Raw genomic sequence first — 24,204 nt, forward strand, 5'->3', positions numbered from 1 at the left:
TTCCACTCCCCTCTCTCATGCTGATTTTCCCCCAGGGCTGAAGACAACATGCAGCATGTTCTTCCTCTCCTTTGAAGCCTGTCCAAGGCTTCTGTTCCAGTCCCAAAATAGGTACATCACTTTTCTATGTCTCTTCCAATTTTTCAGCACTTTTCAGAGCAGGGATGTTTAACACTACATATGGTTTACCCCTTCCAGGCTCATGGTGCTGCAGCACAGGCTGTTGCTGCTCCCTCCACACCATCAACATTCCAGAGAGCCACACTCAACAGTCACTTTGGCCACTGGAAAGACTCTGAGGCTATTATTACAGAGGTCATTTGTAAGGATGGAAAAATAAAGTCAAAAGCTGCCAGTATACTGCAGGAAAGATAAATCCTATCAAACCACTCTAATGGTCTTTGACAGGATAAAAGGCCTAATGAATAATCGGCCTCTCCAGAGACAGCCAGGAGCTCTTGGAAGCAAGATCGCACAATTAGTAAGATGCAAACAAGCAGGAAATTCCAATTACTCCACAGCAATGCTCCTGGCAGAGGAAACATTTGCAGGAAAAAGTGCTGAACCTTTCATGTCCTGCACGATACTCTAAGGAACAGGCTATAAAAATAACAGCCCAGGAGTAAAATGCTTACAACTGACTGAAAAGTTATTCTCAAAAACCCAGGTATTAATGATCTCCTGGCAAACTGAGGAGGCATTTTCAGTGACATCCTGCAGGAGTCTATTTTAGTCTGTATTTGAATTCACATTTCTGGAAGCAGAACAGCAAAGAGTCTTGCAGAAACGGGCAAATAACAACAGGACTGTGAAGGACTGCGGATATGCAGCTAGATAGGCTCAGAATTTAAACTGGACAGATGCTCTTGCACCAGGAAAAGTGCAATTAAATAAAGACTAATGCAAAGCAGGACTGCAGGAGGAAGAAAGGAAGTATGTGAAAAGCAATCAGCGTAAAGACTCAAGGATGAAAGGGCAAATCATAGACATCACAAACATTAAAAGTTATTTTTGCAAAACAAGTCAGATCTCATTTCTTGAGAAACCTTCTCTAAAACACAAACTATGTTACTCTCTTCTGCTGGGGTTAGCAAGGCCTTGGCTGCAATGCTGCTAAAAATCAAGTTACTAGGTCTAAAAATGTGCAGACAAACGGGACACAGTCCAGAGCAGACCAAGAACAGTAGAACAGGAGCTGCAAGAAGAGGCTGTGTTTGTTTAAGCTGGAAAAGGACTAAGAGAGATCACAGCCTTCCAGTATGTAAAAAACTGGATACTGGAGAGCTGGCAAACCTTTGTTTGTTCAAATGAGGCTGTTAGGAGAAACGTTTCAAATGGAAAGCAAGGGAAAGGCGGGATTCTCCTTTACTGGGGACTTTGAAGCAGGGGAAAACCTGCCAGGATGTTACAGAGCCCTGTTTTAGCACATGAAAATAAACAGGAAGGTGATATTCAGGGCTCCCTCACCTGGAATGTTGACGTTCCATAGGAATAACCTGCACTCCCACTGGCTTTTACAGTGTTTGCTCAATGAGCAACCCAAGCTCTTCCATACAAACGCCTTATTCTCCCCCAGACTTAACACACAGCATAATTTCTGTCAGCTACAAAATACTCTACTAGCCCTCCTACACCTCTTGCCAAGTTACGGCTAGAGATGCTGAACACCCAGTTCTCGCTCCCTGTAGTGCAGTGAGACTCTCTTGACAGTTACTTCCAGAGCTCACTCAGCTCCATGTTTCTCACCTGCCTCCAGTGGGTTCAGAAACACTGCAGAGCTGCATATGGAGCTTCTAATTACGACAACGCTTTCAGTATTGAATCAAAGATTTACAACCCCCTAAACAAATTATTTTAATGCAGTTGCTTGTATTAACCAAATTTATTATCTTAGCAAAAGCTCCTAAATTAGGGTTGATGAGTTACTGTACCTAAAAAATTGTCATCTAGTACTGATTATATTCTTACCATTTAATTTTTCAGGAACTTGATGCTGTATCAGCTTTCCCATGCTCCTGGCCTGGCAGACATCAGGCTAACTGGACTACCAAGACTCGGGTCACACTTTTTCACTTTTTGAGCATTGCTAAACCTGAACACTCATTAAAGGTTGCAGAAACTCCTGTTAGTAACCTATTAGTGAACTCAAAGCTGGTTTATCACTCATACACAGAGCCTGTTTCTTTGTCTGTACCCAACCAGAAGTACTTTTGGAATATTTTCTCTTTTTATTTCAAATTTCTGCCCCCATTTCACCACAAACTAGGAGATGCTTTGATACTGTTCTCTTCTTTTACTATGAACTCATGGCTGTTCAGACATCTAACACATTCTTCTGTGACTCCTATTTTCCACCAGTGCTTTTCCTTACACCATTCAACTCACTCAATGGCCTTCAACTTTGGGAAAATAGCCAATCTGAGGAACCAGTATCTCAGCTGTCATTGGGACTGTCCTTTGCCAGGCCCCAAGGATGGGGTCGGCTCATAAGTACCATTTTTAGGCAAGAACCAGGTGCCCCTTGAGCAATTAATTCACTTTTTTGCAGGCACACTGGGGTGAAAACTAGGGCTGTATCATACGGACCATGTAAGAAAGATTTCTCTAAACCCTGAGATGCTGTGAAGTGAGTGCAAGGTGATGAGCAGCACCTGGGACACCGAGTCAACACCACGACCCAAGCAGAGCCTAGCCATGCGGAGCACTGACCTGCAGGTCTCTTGGTCAGGTTGAGGCAGTCTGCATGGTACACCTTGGGGCAGCCTGGCTTCTTACAAGAAACCAGTTGCCCTCCATCTCCACAGCTGAAACACTCGTCCTCTCGCTCCTTCATCACCTCCGCCTGCGACCTGCGCTTCATCTGCGGGCGTCTCTTTAGCTTCTTGGACTTTTCCTCATTGAGGTTGGGCTGGCTCTGTGGGTGAGACAATGTCAGTTAATGCAGGTTTCTGCCCCTTCCATCTCCTCCCTTCTTGCTACAGCGGAGGTAACTGCAAACCCTGCAAACAAAAACCCCACTGCCCGCTGTACCTGAAAGCGCATGTATGTAGGATCTCTACATACTTCTTAATATTTGGCAACCAATCTACTACAGCAAATAGTTCTCTTTAAGAGCCTGGAAACCCTGCACCAAAGCCTGTTTAAACGTGGGATATATACAATTAGCAACAGCAGAATGAGGAGCCAGGGGCTGCCTGATGTCACTGAGCTTGTGCCACCTTTCACATGCTTCATGCCCTCAAAGCAGTCTCATCTCCTTGCATCCATGACTTACGAAGAGTCCCTCCGAAGCCTTCCTGCACTTCTTGACATTCCTCACTCCTCTTCCCGTTTTCAGTCTGCATTTATCTGTGATCAGTTTAGACCTGTATTTTTCTCATGTCAATGCTGCTTTTTTCCAGACAGTTTTTCCTCTCTCCCTGAAGTAAGCACAGGGACGTACTCTCCTTCTCATAAACCAAAGTTACAGTCTGCACCCTCAGTCTTCCTAATTGCTTTTCTCTACCCCTAGGGAGTTTATTTCTCCCAAACACACTACTTCAGATGATGCCTCACATGTTGTGTTCAATGACATCAACGCTTCTCCAAAAGAATAGGAATTCCCTCCCAAAGCACTGCCACCATTTGCCTTTTTCACAACTACATCACAACAGTAGCTCAGTCCTGCAGCAGCTGAACTGCTCAACAGCTTCTTTTCCACTGCTGCTCGTGACCATGGAAGATTTGCTTCTATTACCCTTCAGGTGTGCACTCTGTACTCTGGTGTACTGAATCTCTGAACTCCAGCCCATTCCCAGTTATACTCAGTTACTCCTTTGTAACAGCCCCATCCTCTCCAACACCCTTTTATTACAATTATATTACCATGCTTCCAAAAACTGTGTTACAGGTAGTAATGAAATAACCACAACTGGTCCCCAGATTGGCATATAAATGGTTTAAGTGCTCTCTGGCCTAAGGCTTCCTCAAAGGCTGCCTTTCCCTTCAGACTAGTTCTTCAGACCACTCCTAACCTCCTTAGCAGAGATCCTCTCCAGGCTAAGCCTCCCACTGTACCAAGCACTCTACAAAGATGATGTTAATTGTCCCCAATCAGTGACCTTATCCAAGCACTATCCATTCAGTTTATCTAAATAGACCTGAGCTAAATTTTATGTCATTTTTCACGTATCTATGTCCAAATAATGGGTTCTTGGCACAAAACATCTGTGTGCTGAGATGACACCTACAAGGCGATTTTTGCATCCTTTGTTCTGCATAAATATTGGGCACTATTTTCATCGCTCTCATATGAAGACTAAACCCAAAACCAACAAAACATTTAAAAACCTTTGTCTGCAGACCTACAATTTTATAATTGGGCAACAGTGGTTATCCAGCTGTCCTGCCACTAGGGAGTTACAGCTCTGGATTGTTTCCTTCCCTTCTACCGGTGGATAGTTCTCCTTCCATACCACCATTCACACTGACAATGGGGACCAGTAAAGCCTTTCTTATCACTGAAAATGCAGCCAGTGAAATCAATCCACCTATTATCAGCGTCTAGTACCTCGGCTTTTTAACCACAAAGAGAACAAGAAAAACCTTTCACAGCTAATTTGAATGTCTAAGGCAAGGTCTAACAGCTGGACCAAGGGATTCACACTTCAATACAATAGACTTCCAAGCATTCTTCCCCAGTCCCAGTTAGCAAGGTCACTTTGAAGACTGAGCTACACCATAATCTTGTCTTGCTGTATCTTCAGGAAGCTTAAAAATGCATCTATTGTGGGAGGAATTTGAAAAAAAAGAAAAGAAAACCACTCCCCCACCCCCCACGGTACTGTTTTCTTGGGCATTGTTTCTTAGCCCATCTCATCAAGATAGAGTGAGTCGCCTCAGGCATCACAATGGAACATTAATGCCAACTAAAGGGCACCTTTCTCTGATTTCCATGATGCAACCTACAATTTCAGGGTAAAAATTACTATCAAACCATGTGTAACACAGGAGCAGCACAAAATCAATTGAACTTTAAATCTCAACCCCTAAAAAAGGAACTAAGTACATCAGATGTGCAATTCAGCTCACCCGGCAACTTCTTAACACATCAATTATTTATATTTTTTTATCATAACTTTGTTCTGCAGAGGAATTAACTTTTCTGGAGAATTCACAAAACCTCCCGTATCTATTAACAGGGCTTTTGACCCTTAACTGTGGGTAAGCCACCAGTATCCACATACCAGAGCAGAGGGATTACAGACTGATTTGGTGAAGCTCTTGAAACAATCCAACAGCTGAGACATGGATTTTGCTGGTGACAGCTGGGAACTCGGCCAACTGCTCCTGTAATTTCCTTTCCCCAGTGAGAACCAGCTTATACAAGGAGGTAACTGAAATCAATTCCTGTTACTGCAACATTGCAGTTACAAAATGAAGCTCTCAAAAGCCAGCGAGTTCTAAAAGCTAGTGATTTTTCTACTATATATATGGCATTTCTTATGCCTGTCTGATGTGTAAATTTCAGTTGCTTAATTAATAGAAGGAAAAAAAACAAAGTTTCTTATTGCAGCAAAGATGGTGATGTAGAATAAAGCACCTCCAGTCTGAAGGAATGCAAGTTTGCTGGCCTTTCATGCATGCCCACAATTTACTCAGGCCTCTACTTTGGGAAATGGGCTGAGTTGTGGTTTCCTGGTTATCCAAAGGAACTCCTTCCCATGCCTGTCCTTTGCTCCTCTAGTGCCATGGAAACTACCATGATAATAAACAGAAAATTCTGAAAAAAATCTTTCATTTACTCTTTTGGTGTAAAATACAATTTCCTTTCATTATTTCTAGCAATTTGTATAACTGAGGTCTAAGATCTGTTCTCTCAGCATGGGAACTTGAATATTCAGCTCATTTCAAGCACTGTTCTCATGGCCACACTGTTACCCTTCCTAAGATCTCTGCAACAAATGATGCATGTCTATGAAAGAAGGTGATGTGGAAGAACAAATGCTTAAAGGAGACATCATACCTTTGGCCGTACTCCTAGGAAGCCACTGCAATTTGGGGCACCACATTTACAAACAGTCTTTCCGTTTCCCAAACACTCCAGATTGTAGTTGAAAGTCAGCTCAGTCCCTGGCACAAAAGCAGATCAAGACCAAGCAAGATGTAATGAGCTATGGGGCAGAATGGCTCACTGCTGAAATAAAAGCACTTTTGAAATACAATGTCACAAATGACTGTCACAAACACACAAGGATACCAACTATTCATCTCCCATGGATCTGTGTGGATTGAAAGTTCAGTGCAACCCCATGCTCCTACCATGTGCTACAGCTAAAACAGGCATTCCACCCCACCTGTAGCATGCTTAGTTCCATTTCTCAGCCCTGTAAATCAGAACTAGGAACCTCCATTTATACCATGGATGTGTTTCATTATGTCAGTGCTGGTCTTAAGTCTCATGAATACTGATAGGAAAACAAAAATTAACCATCTTCCCAGGGAGCTACAAACCCTCCCCTTTCTTACAGAAACACTCCCACGTTTTAACTGCAGGTACTGCCAGAGCAAGATTTCTTACCAGCTTTGATATTTACAATTGCGAAGAGCCCGACCCGCGTGTCACCGTTCACACACCACTTCTGAGTCTCACAGTTTGGCTGGCAGCAATGGTTCATGAACCGAGCGTAATTGCCCTTTGGCCCAGCATCAATGATTCGATCCTGGAATGGGAAGAAAGAAAAATCAGAAACACACAGTTAATAAACTGTTATTTGTTGCTCAGACCATTGCAGCCCAGTTTATATATCAAGAAAGCATTAACCAGTACTGAAATGCGTGACATCAGAGGCATTTGGGGATGCTCGTGAAGCATCCAAGTTCATCCATGTGTTTTAACCGAGTGTAAGTGACAGGTGTCGCTGTGCTGCCTGGAAAAATCAACAGACACCCAACCGGTTTCCACACACTGGCAGATCACACAGAAAAACAGTCTCCTGCACGGCTTCATCTTCCTTTTCCAAGATACAAGAGCTCCTGAACAGCCAGGGAAATCCTACTGCTGCTTTGTGGGAAGTTAACTCTCCCTGCGGTGTCAGTGCTGGATAATCACTAAGCTTCTAAGGCAGCACTTGGTGGTTCCAGACCCCAACTTCTGCTTAAAAGTGAAACAGCAATTCCTGTTTCTTGTAGGTCAATGTATAAAACAGGAACAGTATGTAATGTGTGAGGTACACTTCTCTACAGCATACTACCACTTTGTTAGTCTGTGTTGGAGAGGAGAGGGCAGCTGCAACTGAGATTTGCTTTTGAAATAATGGGACAGATACTAACACTTGGGTTTGCCCCTGCTCCCACCCATCAGACAAACAAGGAGAACAATATATGGTCTGTGAATTTCCAGCAAGAGGGGAGAGCCAGAAAGCAGTCGCCTTGTTATCCTGTCCCACACCTGAGAGCTGCTTCCTGTGCCTGCTTGCATGGTCTCCCTCTAATCTTCACAAGGTTAAGTGACAAAAGCATGGAAAGCATCTGACAAGTACTTACCTCTGTAAGCCAGGAGCTCATACCAACAACCTGGCTTCCAGGACCCACTGAGGAGTCTGTGGGTGTAACAAACTCCACTGCTTTACTTAAGTCAGCAAGACCTGGGATCTGAACTTAAAATGAAGGTCTCACTGTGCCTGGTACTTTGTGTATCTGAAGGCTGATGCCTTCTCTGGCACACACCAGCCCAGGTCTGGACTCTACAGAGTTCAGCTGCTGGGAAGCATCCTGAAGATACCAAATTCTTAGCACCGATTTTAGTTACTGGAGAAGACCACTCTGTGCCTTCCTTGCTGTCATTTTACTTCTATAAGTTATCCTGGCAAAAACAAATAAAATCCCTTTACATACCTTATCCAGTGTCAACATGTAGAAATTGGTGATGTCATGCTCCTGAGCATAGCGGATTCGGGCTCGGCACTCCTCCTCATCAATTAGCTCCCCAACATACTCATTAACAAATTCACCCTGCCAGAGAGGAAACAAGCTGGTAAGATGAGACAAATTCCCTCCAGGATGAAGGGACATACATCTTTGTTCTAAAACTTAGTTCCTGTTTCCTTTGTGGAAACCTTCTCATAAAAATATCTCCATGTGCTCTGCAGCCAGTCTGACCTATAATCTTCACTAAGAGCCCTGAATCATACATCCCTTTCATATACTCAAGAAGTAACTTGAAATAAATTAAACAACAGCCATCTTTGTGCTATGGAAAGAATTACGGTTCAGGGATAGCGCAGAAGTGAACCACAAAAACCAGCTCTTTGCTGAAAAGCTCAAAGCACTGCAAAACCACATTCCAGCATGAAACAATACCCCTTTGGGGACCAACCACACCAAGCAGCATGATGCACTGAGGACAACTGCTCCTGCAGTAGATCCATGGAGTTCCCTGCACTGAAGTACCACAGAGACCATACTCCAGCCATCAAAGGGAACACCAACTCTGCTGCAGTGGGGCTAATAGGTGTCTCTATTAAATAACTGAGTTTTGCTGTTTCCACACTGTCTGCTGAAAGTGACACATAACTTCCAGGCACATGAACAGCAGAGAGACCCTTTAACCTGTATTACAGCAAGCAGCAAAGCCTTAAGAGGAGAGACTCACATTTCTCCTTCTGCTATCAAGCCCTCCCCCATAGCACGTTGGCACTACTCCTTTTTCAGACATTCTTCTCCTACTAAGCTATCTGTCCTCTGTTTCACTTCATCCTTTTTTTAGCTTTGGGGTTCTCTTTAACATTTTTCCTTTTCATTCAGCACAGATGTGTGTCCACAGAACTACTATTCTTTGGATTTTAAAACCAAATACAAATGTTGTATCTGGAGATACCAGTTTCAGCAATAACAACAGCCATCTCCAAGACATTACCCTTTTTTAAGAGCCAAGCCCTGATTTCAGTTTCTGATACAAGATTCTCATGCTGGAAAAGCCTGGTTATTCAAGAATGGGGGAGGTATAATCACTGTTCCCCATATGGAAAACCTGAGCACAGTCTTCAGGCCAATGTTTTGGTGTATTCAAAGCCCGTTGTCCATCCAAGCAGACAGATCAAGCAATCATCTTTCTTACCATGTGGGATAACAACATGCAAACCATTTTCTTGGTTATCTGAGCCAAAACATTCTTGTCAGGACTGGGAAAGTTAAACTCATCCATTACCTAAATAGCATTCTATGGCAAGAAGTCATCTTCGAATTATGGAAGTCAGGAATTTTTCCGATCTATTGAAACCAACGCTGAATAAGAGAGAAGCAGCAAGAGAAAACTACATGCAGAAACAGAGAAGGTACCTTTCTGATGTCTGTTTTGGCTTGTAAGCCCCAGCCTCGTGCCAGTGTACGGAAAATCTGTACCTCAGGATACTGTCGCTTGGAGAAGCACTGGTTCTGGCAGCGCTCCCCAGCGGGGCACACCAGGGGATGGCATTCATAGAGCAACATGCGGTTGATGCACTCAGAGTCCAGGCCACATGGGTTTTCGTCTGTCGGTTTGCAGTTGCAACGTGGTATCTCAGACAGGTCTGCGGTGAAGATCTGAACCTTACCCACCGGCCGGTTCACCTTGAACACACATGAAGGATGTCAGCTCTCAAGAACAACAGTTACCCTGCTAGCCACTTCTATACCCAACCCTTGTCCACAAGCTGACAGGCTGCAGGGTGAGTTACAGCAAGGGGCAGCAAGACACAAGTACAGATGTGCTTCTGGGCACACTATTTCAAGAGGTATGGGGTTAGAGGGAAGAGCTAAGGAGGCTGCAGGTCCCCCATTAGCACCACTGGTTCAGTGTGCGTTCTGTGATTCCGGAGGGGAGGGAGGTTGCCAAGTGTCCCCCTCCCATCACCTCTGTGTCTACATCCAACTGAAGTGGCCCAGCACTCTTGCTGGGTGCACACCATACCTGTGATCAACACCAAACCATTTTCTATGTAAAACAGCACCTTTCCTGGCCTCTGTGCATTGAGCCCTTTTCCTCAGCTTTCCCTTACAGTCCTGTTTTGTTTAACCTGTTACCTTTGAGCTGGTTTGTGCTCTCAGCTGTCACTATCAGAACCGGGCTGTTATGCTCATGACAGAGTGCAGGGGGCCTACCTATGCACCAGGCCACAAGCAGTCAGCTTCCTGCCCCACTGTCCTGCAGATAGAAATAAAGAAAAACCATCCAAGGCTACGGCTGGAAGGCCCAGAGAGGAGCTCAGAGTTAAGGCAAGGAGCTCTCTAAAAACTGCTCCAGAAGGAAGCAGAGTGCAGCACCAGCTGGAGAAGTGACTGGCATGTCTGTGGAAGGAGCAGGGTCCTTTGGGTTTGGTTAAAGGCAGCAAACACTGAAAAGTGGGCAACAGAGTCAGTACTTTGGAGAGAGACACTGAAGAAAAGCTCCTCGCTGTTCTTTGCCTGGGTAAGCAATACCATTGGCTTCCTCTCCTCTCTCAGAACACAAAAGGAGGGGATCACTTAGCACAACTATTCCAGCCCCCACATTATTTACCTAATTCTACCCACAGAGCAAGGTTTCTATGCTGGCAGCCTGCCTGAGGCTGGCCTGCCCTGGATCCTCCTTCTCTGTTTAAAAGCAAACCTTGCAGAAACCCTGGTTAACCTCTTCAGCATAGTCTCCACTTCCTCCTAATAATGCCTCCCACCTTCCTTGTCACTCTTGTGATCTCCTCTGGTGCTTTCCATCTCTTACTCAGTGATGACAGTCACAGGACCAGGTCAGTCCAGGCAGCAGTGTCCTTGCTGGCTCTGGCACTGCCACTCCAAGTGATCACAGTGTCAGCATGCACAAGTGCCCAGCAGGCCTGCCTTACTCTCCTCTGAGGCACTGCTAGTTCCAAACCAGCTCCATAACAGGGCAATGCGTGGACTAGCCACAACCCTGATGTGATGAAGGATCCCAAGTATATTTTGCAGCAGACTCTCGTGTCTCCTTGGAATGAACCAGGTGCTGATCTCCTTAGAAGGTCAGGACAAGAGCAGATACAGTCAGCTCCAGCTATTCCACCCTGAAAGCCTCTCCAGTCCACTGTATGCTCCTGCAAACTGCTTTGCTTTCACAGAGACAAAGAGCTTGCACTCACGAGAGCTGCCACGGCTAATCACCGTGACAGTTATTATTTATATTAAAAGAGTATTTCAAAGGCTCCAAACTGCTTCCAAAGTTCCTTTGTGTTGTGGCCACAGACAAGCTTAAAAATACCTTTAATGAGAAACTGTATTTCCTCCACTGAAGCTGCCTGGCCAATACTGCTGCCACAGCATTCAGCTATGTTTTTTATACTGTACAGTAACTTACGCAGGATATAACCGCCTGCCTAGAAGTCCCAGCTAGACATAAAAAAACACCAGCAGTCAGTAAAGCTTTCATAGTTTACCACATAAAAAAAGGGAAAGAGCTGACAGAGGCAATGAAAAAAGAACACAGTCCTGAGTCACCAGGTTTCTGATCAGTCTGGACCCACACCTCAAACACATACACCTGCCTGGCCCCAGCCTTCCCCTCAAATCACCTCCATCCTACAGAACTTCAATTGCTGCTCTAGATCTACCACAAAATACAGCCCAAACATGAAGAGTTCCCCCAAAACTCAGCAGAATGGCTGATATGATATTCCAGAAGCTACATCAGCTTTAGTATTTCTGTCCAGTCACCAACTCATACAAAAAGAGATACAGAACAATAGCAGGGATGAAACAAGATACTGTGAGCTACCATCCTCCATGAAGCTCTGCTCCACCGCACCTTGACCATCGTTTGTCCTGGGATGCCCTCCTTGCCATGAGCAGCACACAGCACTTGATCATACTGCGTATTACTAGCACTCTCCCCTAAGTTCTCCAGGTAGAGACATTTCTTCAGACCACACAACTGACATGGGACAGCACAGAGATGTCCAGATCTGTTCCAGTAAATCAGAGTACCTCTCTTACTAGTCTCTAGCTTCCATACAGCACTGCGCATACATGAATCCTTTCTGTGGAGGATGACTGAAGATGCCAAGAGGACCAAAGGAACTTTTAAATGCAGCCAAATGCCCTAACAGTAGCAATGTTTCTGTATACCTGTATATCACCTGCACCAACAGCTCAAGACTTCCATACTTGACACACCCCCCCCCCTCACCTTGATGTGTTTGTAGGGAGGTGGTTTCTTGTCGTTCTTTTTGTCTTCCTGAAGCTGTCTCAGCTCTTTCTGAGCCTTCAACTCTTCAAATCTTACTGCAGCTTCCTGAAGAGCTATGTGAGAGAACAGGCTGTGTTATGAAAAAACTTCCTCTGCTCACAGGAAGCTGGGCCAGTGTCCACCCGGTGCTTCCAGTTCCACAAGCAAAACTCCCTGGCTGTGTACTTCACAGGCAGAGGTTCACCAGCCAGTGCAGTCACATGAGTTACAGTAAGGGACCTGCCCATGGATGATGAAGCATCCAAACTGTCAGGCAGCTGCATTCACAACTCCCAAGTGTGTTTTTATACAGAGATAATGATTGTATGTGACACAGGAAAGCTGACAAAGCAGCAGCTCACTCAGATTTAGAGTGGCTATGTCAGAGCTGGGGAAGTATTCAAGATCTGCACACCCTTCTCCCTCTCTGGGGGTCAGACCAATGAACACTGAGTGCACTGGATGACAGATAAGCAGCAGCTCATTCTACAGATTTAAATTTACTTTAGCCCTAAGAAAATTTCTCTGCTCCAAAAAAGTCACTTCTGCAAATGGGAATGAAGAGGAAAAGAACATGCACCTCCCTGGACAAAGACAAGTTACCTTTCTTGTATATGCCATCCACGCCCTTTCCCATCTTGTCTTTGCTGCTCACATCACCTTCCATGTAAGGGAACACACGGGCCTGGTGGGTCCACAGGTAATCCTTGGAGCCGAAGAACAGCACAGGGAACTCACCGATGTCATGTTTCATTTTCTGAATGTTGACAGGAATCGTTCTAGGATGGCAAATCTCAGCTGGCCACCACCTGCAACACAGGGAAGGGCTGATGAAACAGCTGGACTCCCAGCTTCCAACCAACTCTGAAGCACACTACTTCATGGACACGTGGGGAAAAAAGTGTGTGACAGCTACCAGTGCAGCTGGTGGGAGAGACAAGAGGCTACTGGAGGAGAAGAGCACGCATTTTACCAGCCACTACTTGAATGCAAAAAAGCCAGAGGCTGCTGCACTGTACCCTGCAGAGAGGAGCAGCTTCTCACCTCGATCACCATGAGTACTGCATGAAGAAGAGATGGGGACAACTCTGTTCTACCTTCACCTACCTGTAGCGCCCAACTTTCACCCAGACTACTTCCTTGTAGTGTGGCTTTTTGCCTGCCTTGCAATCATTACAATACCAGCTTCCCTCTGGCATCTCAATGTTTAGACACTCACGGTGAAATGCAGCCGGGCATGACTCACAGCATAAGAGGCTGCCCCCTGCAAAGAAAAGGAGAAGGATTTCATCAGTCACTGTGCAGAAGCCTTGGACTCCACACTTCCAGAGAGACAGAGCTGAGAAAAGGGCATGATGCTCTTCTGCACACCCTTTTCAAAAGTTGTGCCCTACTCATGCTGCAAAAAGAATCCTTGTGAGGATCCAGAAAAAGTCCTAGCCTTAAGCTGGACTTAAATGGGAATGCATAAGAAAGCAATCTGTTCTCTGCAGATCTCACTGGCACATTCTGAGTGGTCAAAGCTTCTGCCTCGCTAATAGCTTCTTGTGCGGGCATTCTCTGGTGAGAGGGGGCCCAGCACAGACCATCTCACCTTCCGAGCAGACAAAGCACCAGCTGACGTTGACGTGCTCGTGGTTGCGGCAGCCCCGTCGTGCAGTGAAGTGGTTGGGGCAGATGATGCTGTTGGAGGCGAGCACCACGGAGCCAGCAGCGAGGCAGAAGTCATTCGAGTGGTAAGCAACGGGACACCGCACACAACGCATCAGGCGGCCTAGGACCAGAACATGTTGGGAGCACACTGAGCCTCTAAAGGACAATCAGTTCTTGTTCCTGGCCAAAACCAGCCTCTATTTGATACCTGCGCTCAAAACGATCAACTGTACGTGAAAAGGAAACTGACCTTTTTTACTGCCTGTCCATGACATCCTCACTAGATTCTTAAGTTATTTAACAAAACATAAGTAGAACTAGGAATATCCTTTATGTTTGTATCTAACATATATAAAATCGTTATTATTTAGAAGTGAAAATCTTCCTGCATGCTATGCAGAAACAGTTCAAGAGTTCACAGACTGGGACTGCTTCCTATCATACACAAATAATTAGTAAATCAGCTCAGACAGTAATTACAGAGGGGGTGTTCCAAGTGCTTGGCTGCACATAATGAAACCAAACTGTGCCGCTTCTGAAAACATCAGCACTTGCCTTTCCACTTTATCAGATTTTACCCTGAAATTCCAAAATGGAGAATTTAAAATTGCCCACAGGCCTAATTTAACCCAAGGTTTTGGAGAGCCTGTTTTCAGTTCCTCACAGGAAACCATAAACAAGAAGAGGTGGGAGGAAAGGGGTAAATCTGACCACTGAGAAGCAGCGGCCAGAAGAACACAACGTAAATGGTCAGCAGGGAAGCTGTCAGCTGTGGCCTTTAAGGCCTGCATTGTCTTCTACACCAGATACTGGTATGTGGTGAAAAAATCCCCCCAAACACCTTTAACACAGACCCTGAGGATAAAAACTGAGCTGGTCTTCTTGTTGCTCATCTTAAGATACCACGGATTTAAAGGAAGGCAGCTTGAGAAGCAGATATACAAGACAAACACATAAAAATTCTAAGTTTAATCATGTGAGATAAAGGTCAAGGTTCTGCTGCCAGCAGCTAAAACAAATGTCTGCCCAAGAGTCTCAACCCAAGGGTGTCACTACAAGACAAGAGTCTGCACTATAAAAAAAGGAGAACTACAACAATATCGTAGTTTTTACTACGTTGCTCTCTGTGTCATTGTCTCCATAGCCAGGGCTGCTAAGCAGGCACCATTTGCAGCACCAGCACAGTGAAAAGTAGGCAGGAGAAACATGAGAGTGTCAGTACAGCTCCAGAGACTTGTTAAAAAAGCCAGAGGCAATGTGGCACCGTTGGACGTGCAGGCATCCAGGCGTCTGGACAGAAGAGAACATTTTAGTGCCATGTCTGACCATCAGGAGTGCTGATGAGCAGTAACCTCGCACACTGACACCTCCCCTTCCACTCCCCTGGGAAAAGCTATTCCTCCCTACAGCAAAGCACTGTGTCAAGGACAGAAAATCCACTTAAAGAGCTAGTGGACTAGACATGAAACAAAGAAAAGGCTTCTGACCGCATCTCCTAGAACACCCTCCGAGATTTTGGTACCTTTAGATGCAGAGATGTTTGTTGGGTTAGCAGCGTGACAAGTCATGCAGATGTGCAAGGAGCATCGGAAGCCCTTGTTCTGCATGACTGTGGGTGGGTACTTCTGTATGCAGGCTTCATGGTAGTACTTCCCACAGAGGGGCAGCAAGCACCGTTTTACATCTTCCCCGCAGCTCTTGCACACAAAGCAGGTATGGACCCCTGAAGAAAGAGCAGCAGATGTAACATCAGGCACACAAAAGGACCAAATGAAGATCTGACACTTCCACCAGGCCACATATTAGCACAGCACAACTTTCCAACTGACTGTACCTATCCCAAAGCACAGGTCTCTGCAGCAGGTTCGTTTTGCCTGCAGCTGCAACAGAACTCCAGATCAAATAAAAGTATTATTCTAGCTGTGGTATCAGGCAAGGGAATAGTAAGAAGAAAACCAAAACCTGACAACCCTACTTAAGACATTCCCAGCTGTCCTGGGTTCAGCAGTAGCAGTCATTTTTCTCCTTCTTGGTAGCTGGTGCAGTGCAGTGTTTTGACTTTCGGCTCGGGAACAGAGCTGATAACACGGATGTTTTGGTTTGGCCAAGGACTTTGTGAGCCTCATGCTCTGCCAGGGAGCAGGGGAAGCCGGGAGGAAGCAGGGACAGGACACCTGACCCAAGCTAGCCAAAGAGGTATTCCATACCACAGCACGTCATGTCCAGGATGTAACGGAGTTAGCTGGAAGGGCTGGTAGGCTGCGGGGTTGGAGGAGGTATCGGTCGGTGCTTGGTCGGGCTGGGGGGGGCGACTTACCGGTCGGCTGGTGATGAGGTGTTGTATTCTCTTTCCTTGTTATTTCCTTTATCATTATTATCGTTGGTGGTAGCCATAGTGATTTGTGTTATACCTTAGTTACTAAACTGTTCTTATCTCAACCTGTGGAAGTTGCGTTCTTTTGATTCTCCTCTCCATCCCTCCGGGAGTAGGGGGAGGGAAAGAAGGGGGGGGGGGAGTGAGTGAACGAGTTGCCTGACTGGGTTTAAACCATGACAGTTCTTTTGGCGCCCAATGTGGGGCAAGAAGGGTTGAGGTAACAACAGATCTGACTGGATTAATAGTCACTCGTCACAATGCTGATTTATTGGCTCTCAGAGCTGTTCCTCTTGATCTCACAGTTTCAGAATGGAGTACATTACTTAGAGGCAGTATTTGCTGTGTTAGTGTTTATCAAGTGTGGGACTTGGGCTAAGGTTCTTGTCTCACTGTGCTTTATGGCAATGACTTGTAATACGGGCAGGCTCCAGCAGCAGGGCGGGACGGACATGGCCGTGGACTTGTACCTGGCCGTCCGGCTGCTCTTCACCGTCCTGGCCCTCGTCCTCGCCTCCATCTTTGTGAGGCTGCAGGGAGCCAAGGGGGAGCGGCCCCGGAGAGCTGCCCTGGGGAGCAACCGGCGGCGGGAGCAGGGCCGGAGGCCGCAAGGGGACGGCTGCCAGTGGAGGAGGTCGGGGCAGGCGAGGAGCGGAAGGAGGCGGCTGCCGAGCAGAGGGAGAAGGCAGCAGAGGAGCCGAGCCCCGCGACGGCCGAGAGCATCCCCCGGCAGCCACCCGCCGAGCCGCAGGAGGATGCAGGAGACCACGCAGCATTTCCCAGCAAGGCAGAGGAGGAAGAGCTGGACTCAGGAAAAGAGAAGCTGGTGGTGGGAGAGCTGGCAAGCACAGCAGCTACACCAGCCCCAGTGACAAGTACAGCAGCATCATTTGAGAGTTCAGAAGGTTTTGAATGGCCTTTGGGTATCCTTGGGACCTGCCTGCTGATTGTGATGGGGATCACCATGTTGGCACACATACAGAGGGTGTTTTACCCACAACCTTTTGTCTGATCTCAAAAGTTAAGCAGTCAGGTTTGGGTCTTGTCTGGGGTTAGACGACAATATAGGGGGACCAAGAGATTTTCCCCAAAGCTGGACAGTCATGAGTGGCAGGGTGTGTGGAACAGTATTGGCAAGTATCTAGTCCACTGGGCCCCTCCAGTGCTTTGGAAGCATCGGAGATGGAAAGCAGCTGTATGGAGTCCCCAGCAACAAGCTGCAGAAACTGCTTAAGGGGACAGTGAATTATTTTAAGCCTGGTGGGCCAATGGCACTTCAGGCCATCAGAGCAGAGATGCAACACAGAGATGGACTCATGATCGAGGGGTGGACTTAGCAATGGACACTATTGCCCAGATTATTCACGAGTGTGAACACTGCACACAGTCTCTCCTGCTCTGGAAGACTGTTACAAGAGATGGAGCCTGACATCATGGACCAGATGGATTCAGCAGCTTTATAGGGACTGGTCCATGCACTAAGATAAGAGTGATGGTATACTGAAAATCTGGGATCTGAGCATGACGTGAATGGTATGGAATAAGGGGTGGATAATGTCCTGGGCTCAGCAGTAGCAGTCTTTTTTCTCCTTCTTGGTAGCTGGTGCAGTGCTGTGTTTTGACTTTCGGCTCGGGAACAGAGCTGATAACACGGATGTTTTGGTTTGGCCAAGGACTTTGTGAGGCTCATGCTCTGCCAGGGAGGAGGGGAAGCCGGGAGGAAGCAGAGACAGGACACCTGACCCAAACTGACCAAAGAGGTATTCCATACCACAGCACGTCATGTCCAGGATGTAATTGGGAGTTAGCCAGAAGGGCTGGGGGACTGCGGGGTTGGAGGAGGTATCGGTCGGTGCTTGGTCGGGCTGGGGGGGGGGGGCGAGTTATCGGTTGGCTGGTGCTGAGGTGTTGTATTCTCCTCCCTTGTTATTTCCTTTATCATTATTATCATTGGTGGTAGCAGCAGTGATTTGTGTTATACCTTAGTTACTAAACTGTTCTTATCTCAACCTGTGGGAGTTGCATTCTTTTGATTCTCCTCTCCATCCCTCTGGGAGTAGGGGGAGGGAAAAAAGGGGGGGGGGGGGGTAGTGAGTGAATGAGTTGCCTGACTGGGTTTAAACCACGACACCACCTTTCCAGCCTGCTCCAGACTCATCCTCCCCACCAGCCCTCTCTCCTTAGTCCCAGCTAAAAATTTCCCCTTCTCTTTCCCAGGATTTCATGAATCCTGGACATCATTCACTTCTTCACACCCCACATGTCTGAATCAACAGTAAGACCAATTAACTAGAAAGTCATTATCAAACATCAAGCCCATAATCAAGAGGACTGAAAGCTAGCTAATAGCTCTACTGCAGGCACAATACTATGGCAAAGGAAGCACCAGCAAGCACCCTGTCCTGCACTCACAAAAGCTGCCCTACCTGTGGAACACTCATTGCAGATGAATTTGCCCTTTGGCATCTCGGAGAGCCCAAGGCACTGCAGGTGGAAAGCACCACAGCACTGTGCCTCACACAGCAACAGCTCCCCTGGCTTCTCACAGATCTGCAGAGAAAGAAACACAACGTCAAATCTGAGCAACCTCCTTCCCAACTCATCCCACACAGCAGCAATCCATGTGCTGGCCAGCAGGGACCAGAAAAAAGCTAAGCTTTCCTCATGTCAGTTAGCTCAGGTGGTTTGTGCACCACCACTGCCATTTGCCATCCAGTCCTTGCTACCATGCATTGGCTAAAAGGAATCCTATGTTGGTCACATCTCCCTAAAAATCTGTGAACTTCAGCAGGAGGGGAGTAAATTGCAGAGAAAAGGCTCAATTCAGAGAATAAAGAGCTGGCTAATCCTACAAAAGCACCTTGATGCTACCTGGGCTTATCTGGACCAGATAAGCCTAGGTATGTTCCAGAACTTGCACAAAACCACTTTAGAGCAGTAAAGTTTCAAAGAGATTTCTTCAAGGACACTACCTGACACACGTTCTCCTTGAGAGCTGCTCCTCCTCCACGCTCCCCCTGCATCTTTTTAGATGAAGGCACGCCATGGTCATTCTCTGACCCCTCTTCATTTCCCTCTTTGGGGCTGGCAGCAGTCCCATGAACTGATGTTTCTCCCTTTAAAAAGAAATCCAGAATCAGGGATGTCAGTGAGTCCTGTCCACTTGGAAATGACAAATTCAGCCATTAAACACATAACAGAGATCTGGCAGTTAGTCTGTATGTTACCCACCCTGGAGAGGACATCCCCCATATAGTTCCACCAAAAGACAAAAAAGGAAAGAACTCTTAAATTACTAAATCATTAAAAAAATCACATACTCAACACAATTATTTTTCTGTGCGTAACCCCCCTCTGAGGAAAGAGTCATGGCTGAGGGAAAAAAGGTATTGCCCTGCATAGGAATAAATGAGGCAGGCTGGGATAGTCTGAAGCATCCTGCATGCACTGGAAATGCAAATGAAAAACTTTATTGCAGCTGGCACTCCGCAAATGAGACAGGCATTCCCCAACTTTGTCTCCATACATTTTACCTCCATATAAAATAGAGGCACAGAAGTACTCAAGCGCCTGTGCTAGAAGAACCAGCTGGTCAACACCAAAGTGAATAGTGCAGGAGAGCACTTACACCACCACCCTGCCTGTGAGTCTCATAAGCATCTGTCCTGTATGAGTATCACAGCGCTGACTGACTACAAGTGAAAGAGCATCCTGCTAGGACACATGAGTTTCCAAAGATGAAGGCCAACCTCACCCTCATGGGCAAAGTCAATAGGCATCCCAAGGTCAAAGGACACCTTCCAATGTGTTCATAGGACCTGCTCAGACACTCTTAGCTGAAGGACAGCAACAGGTATCCTAAAGATCTACTACAAAATACTGCAACTCTGCCTTCCACTTTCTCAGGACAGGCAATCAAGAGCTAAGAAGGATGATCCCACCAGCTTCCAGACCCCTCTGGTACAGTCTAGGCAACACACCAGCATGTCTTAGTATGCCTTAAGGGCCACTGATGCTGCACCAAAGGGATGCCTTTAGCCAAGGGCTTTGAGCAAGAACATTTTAAGGACTCTGCCATTTTTTCAATACCCCAGCTCACTGCAGTTAGCTGAGTGATCTCAGTGTGCAGCTACCAGTTCCTCCCTGGGTCACCAAGCCATACCGACTGTTGTACAACTGAAAGACCTTGTGAGGAATTCAAAGTTCTGCAGGAGCAGCAGCCACCACTCTCACACTTTCAAGCCTGCCTGGTGGCAGATGTTCAGCTAACCATTATGAGGGAGTTTTGCACCGTTTTCAGTATGGGACAACATCAGCTTGATTTGTGGTGCTACTAAAGCTTGTAGGATAAGCTGAATGCCCTCTAAATGATTATCCTGCGAAAAATAAGGACATAAGGATCTCCCAAAGTTTAAAGCTAGAAGAACCTGGAGCTGGTATTCTACTCAGATAATGATGCCTCTTTTGCCTGGTGCTTTATTTTGTTGGTCGGTTTTGCTTGTTTCCCCTGAATAAAGCAGTATGTTTTATTTGGGGATAGTTTAAAGCCATGTGAGCTCTGTGGAGCAGTGATGCACAGGTGCTCTGGCAGTATTATTAAAGCACACAATACAAAGATAAATGTTATAAATTGCCTTTATTAAGCACAAAAAGAGCAAAGTCCCAGCTACGAACTACTGCCAGTCCAACATCCCATACAGTGTACAGCCTATCATTACAGTCTCACTGGAAGGCTGGCAGTGATGCAGCCTGTGGGATACTGATAATGAGCACATAAGCTGCTGCCACCCTACCACACAGCCCTGGCAAAGGGAAGGGAAACGTCTCTATGGCATTGGTAAGAAGACCATCTAAAACCACAACAGCCACCTTTGCCTCTACACACAATAGCATCTTCTCAAGCTAACTGCTATGATACTTCTGCTCTTGCAGCTCTATTTCTGCTGGGAATTATGAGGTCTGCAGCAAGGCAACCCTCTCGCCCAAACGCTTGCTTTGGCTCCTGGAATGCTCCAGGAGCTGCACCAGCCATTGGTGCTCCAAGGACTGCTTACAGCTCAGGTACTCCTATTCCTACATAGGTGCTCCCTCTTCCGCTCAGCTCAGCAGTGACCTCAGGGTTGCAGGGGTCACTGTAACGAAGAACAAGAGCAGGGTTAATCAGCTACTGGAATGGGCAAACAATGTCAGCTACAGCTTCTGCTTACGCTGGGGCCCCGGTGTTACAGACATATAGTGGTATCACCCCTCTCATGGTCCCCAAGGTCCCTGGTCAGGAGCGGCAGGGTGCTGGTAAACAAGCACCACCCGTCCTGTGGTCAGTGGCACTGGCTTCCTTCTGTAGCTAAGGTTTCAAAATACACACACACAGAGATTTGCTACAGACAGAGGTACGCGGGATTTAGAACTGCATCCTTCGGGCGGCTTTCTACCACAGCTGTTAGGACACCTTGGTTTGAAACCTGATAGCCACATTTCACATGTTCATGGAATGGGAAACTAAAATGCATCTAGGAGTCACACGACAGCAACTCCCTCTTCAGATCTGAAAGGACTGTCAGCAGCAATGCTGCCTTAACAACTGGGCCCACACTGCTCAGTGTGGCACAGCATGCTCTAGCCCTGCTCTTTCAGCCTAAACCCATCCTCTCTCGTTCTGCAAACAGCTGGCCAGTCTGCACGTTTCACATGCCAGGATCTTAGCGTCAATGCTTCCAGAACCACACAGGGAAGGGAATGTCAGAGCTAGGCAGGATGGGCAAAGCCAGATATTTGTGCTTTGTGAACAGGGAGAAGTGGATTGCCATTCAAGGCCATCACTCAAAAGACCTGTCTCACTGCTCCCCTTCCTTCCTCTACCCAGCTTAAGTACTGCAAAACTACATACCTCCTACAGAGGGCAGGTCTCATCCTGGGTCTTCTTCCAGAGCTACCTCTTGCTGCTGTATCTGGCACATCCTCAAAATGCCTGTTCTTTGACACAGCCTGACCTTGGCTCACAACCTTGACAATCATTTCAACAGCATTTTCCATTCCCTTCTCTCAGTCTCTTGCTGCCCTGATGTTGTAAATCTTGCATTCCTGGCTCCACAGACAAGCAAGGACAGAGAAAGCTGCTTAGTTCAGCCCAGGCGGACATGCTTTCCTATGCCCTCTTTTCCTCTGAGATCAGGTGGATCCAAGGCTTCGCTGCGCTGCATCATCAGACCGCATATATTTCTTCTAGCACCACTGCTCAGCACAAAGTGGAGTTCCTTGTCTGGTGTGCGGAAAGCCACTTAATGGAGCAGCTTGGTCCGAATTCCACATGAAAGCACAATTACATCTCCACAGCATCCCAATACTCACCAGTACCCATGCACTCATCTAAGCCAAGGGGTGAACGCTCACCACAGTGGCTCAAGAGACAACCACAGAGAAACGGATGCTGGCAAAAGGTGCCAAGCATTGCCTTTTATTTCTGGCATGGTTCACCATACCTAACTTCAGGTATTCAACACAGATATCTAAGGCTGGAGGCAGTTAAGACTCCCTGGGCTTCCCCTGCAGTGAATGGTGGGTGCAGGATTCAGAGCCATGGCCTAGCTACTTTGCAGCTCTGCATCTTCCCTATAAAAGATTCACAGAGAATGTGCTGTCTCTTAGTGGGTACCTAAGAGCCAACAGTGTTAACTGCCCCCTCCAAGCACTGGCAAAGATATTTGTACAAGCTTCTTTGACACATAATTCCAGATGAGCATACTTCAGCAAGAGCACTAACACCATCACAGGAAGGCTTGCAGAGCCCAGGGGTATTACCCCACTTTATCAACCCCAACAAAAACAACCTCTTCAGAAAGCAGTAGCAGCAGGGTGGCTGGCATGTCTTTGAGGGGTGTGAGGTTTGTGCTCTCCTGGAAGCTGTATTACAACAACAAATAGAACAATATATGTCTATAATTGGCTCCTGAAATACATACTGACTATCCTGACAGAACAGCCTGCTCCTGAACCTGGGCCACTGGAAGTGAGAGGCGATGGCGAGAGGCCGAGAGGTGTCCTGCCTCCCCCAGGAAAAGTCTTGCTTCCCCTACACCTGGCTCATTCCTAAAAGGCAAAACGTGCTTGTCAGAGATATTTGTATGCCAACTCTACTGGGATGCAGTAAAAGGGAGTCACCCCTGTTATCCCCTTCTGCTAGATGGCAGAATGTAATCAGGCTTCTGTGAGCAATCACAGACAGGTCCATTCACCCCCTCCAATGTGCTCCTTACCTCACCCTGCCATGTGGGTACAAGCAGAAGGAGGGGTGGAAGTCCACAGCCTAGCGCTTGTGCGTCATACTGGTGTGGGAAAGATTCCCACCACCACCACCAGAGAAGACCTTTTACAACAGTTAGACCTTCTAAGGTGCAAAGCAAGATGCCAGGCTAACCCTGGTTCTACCAGAACAGAACAGACTCTCTCCAGGAGAATCAGCTGAGCAGCAGCTTAAAAACTGAGCCCAAGTTAAGCAGTCATCACAAAATAGGTACTGAATCAAGGTGGTATCTTCAGCTTCAATCCCAACTCATGCAAGTACATCAGTGGGATAACTCCCAACAGACACACCACCCAGACAAAGATGCACTGGCCTAGGCTCCGCAAAGTGCCCTGGGAAGTAGCAGACAGGTTACAGAGATGACAGTGGGTAGGAAGACACAACAGTACCTCAGAGTGTGGGGTTTCTCCCTGCCCCTCCTCATTTCTCTCCTTCTTGGAATGCGTTGCAGTAGAGGTATGGCGCTGTCTCTTCCGCTTCCGCTGCTTCTCCAAGAGTTTTTCAGAAGCTGGGATGCAATGGAAAAAACAGTCAAGGAAAATGCAGAAATTATTCCCTTGCTGCAGGTGCCACCAGCAAGTTTTACACCCTTTTTGAGAGCTTCAGGCTGGATCCTGCTGTCTTTGAAGGCATAAGGGCTGGGATAACACCAGCTTGCGGGCAGCCTGCCCTCTCTCCTGCGACCAC

The 24,204-nt window shown here is 46.8% G+C and overlaps 1 protein-coding gene and 1 long non-coding RNA gene across 4 annotated transcripts in view; both read right to left on the reverse strand.

The window, feature by feature from the left end:
• Nucleotides 1-24,204, reverse strand: part of NSD1 (nuclear receptor binding SET domain protein 1) — a 59,965-nt gene that overhangs the window by 3,741 nt on the left and 32,020 nt on the right. For all 3 annotated transcript variants that reach the window (XM_057412014.1, XM_057412015.1, XM_057412017.1), the window contains 13 exons: nucleotides 23,907-24,025; nucleotides 19,190-19,333; nucleotides 18,644-18,767; nucleotides 15,366-15,566; nucleotides 13,785-13,964; nucleotides 13,298-13,454; nucleotides 12,794-12,999; nucleotides 12,152-12,264; nucleotides 9,319-9,588; nucleotides 7,876-7,992; nucleotides 6,560-6,701; nucleotides 6,005-6,111; nucleotides 2,710-2,914 (listed from right to left, as the gene is read on the reverse strand). In XM_057412014.1, coding sequence (XP_057267997.1) covers nucleotides 2,710-2,914; nucleotides 6,005-6,111; nucleotides 6,560-6,701; nucleotides 7,876-7,992; nucleotides 9,319-9,588; nucleotides 12,152-12,264; nucleotides 12,794-12,999; nucleotides 13,298-13,454; nucleotides 13,785-13,964; nucleotides 15,366-15,566; nucleotides 18,644-18,767; nucleotides 19,190-19,333; nucleotides 23,907-24,025 — 2,085 coding nt within the window. The remainder of the gene's footprint in view (nucleotides 1-2,709; nucleotides 2,915-6,004; nucleotides 6,112-6,559; nucleotides 6,702-7,875; nucleotides 7,993-9,318; nucleotides 9,589-12,151; nucleotides 12,265-12,793; nucleotides 13,000-13,297; nucleotides 13,455-13,784; nucleotides 13,965-15,365; nucleotides 15,567-18,643; nucleotides 18,768-19,189; nucleotides 19,334-23,906; nucleotides 24,026-24,204) is intronic.
• On the reverse strand, nucleotides 20,837-23,170 carry LOC130600611 (uncharacterized). The gene is made up of 2 exons (XR_008972496.1): nucleotides 22,105-23,170; nucleotides 20,837-21,349 (listed from the first exon to the last, which is right to left on the reverse strand). It is a non-coding gene; the product is annotated as an uncharacterized LOC130600611 (long non-coding RNA).

This window comes from Pezoporus wallicus, unplaced genomic scaffold (genome assembly GCF_028554395.1).
Source record: "Pezoporus wallicus isolate ANWC-B61680 ecotype Strahan unplaced genomic scaffold, APGP_CSIRO_Pwel_v1 contig_6354, whole genome shotgun sequence".
NCBI classification, from domain to species: domain Eukaryota; kingdom Metazoa; phylum Chordata; class Aves; order Psittaciformes; family Psittacidae; genus Pezoporus; species Pezoporus wallicus.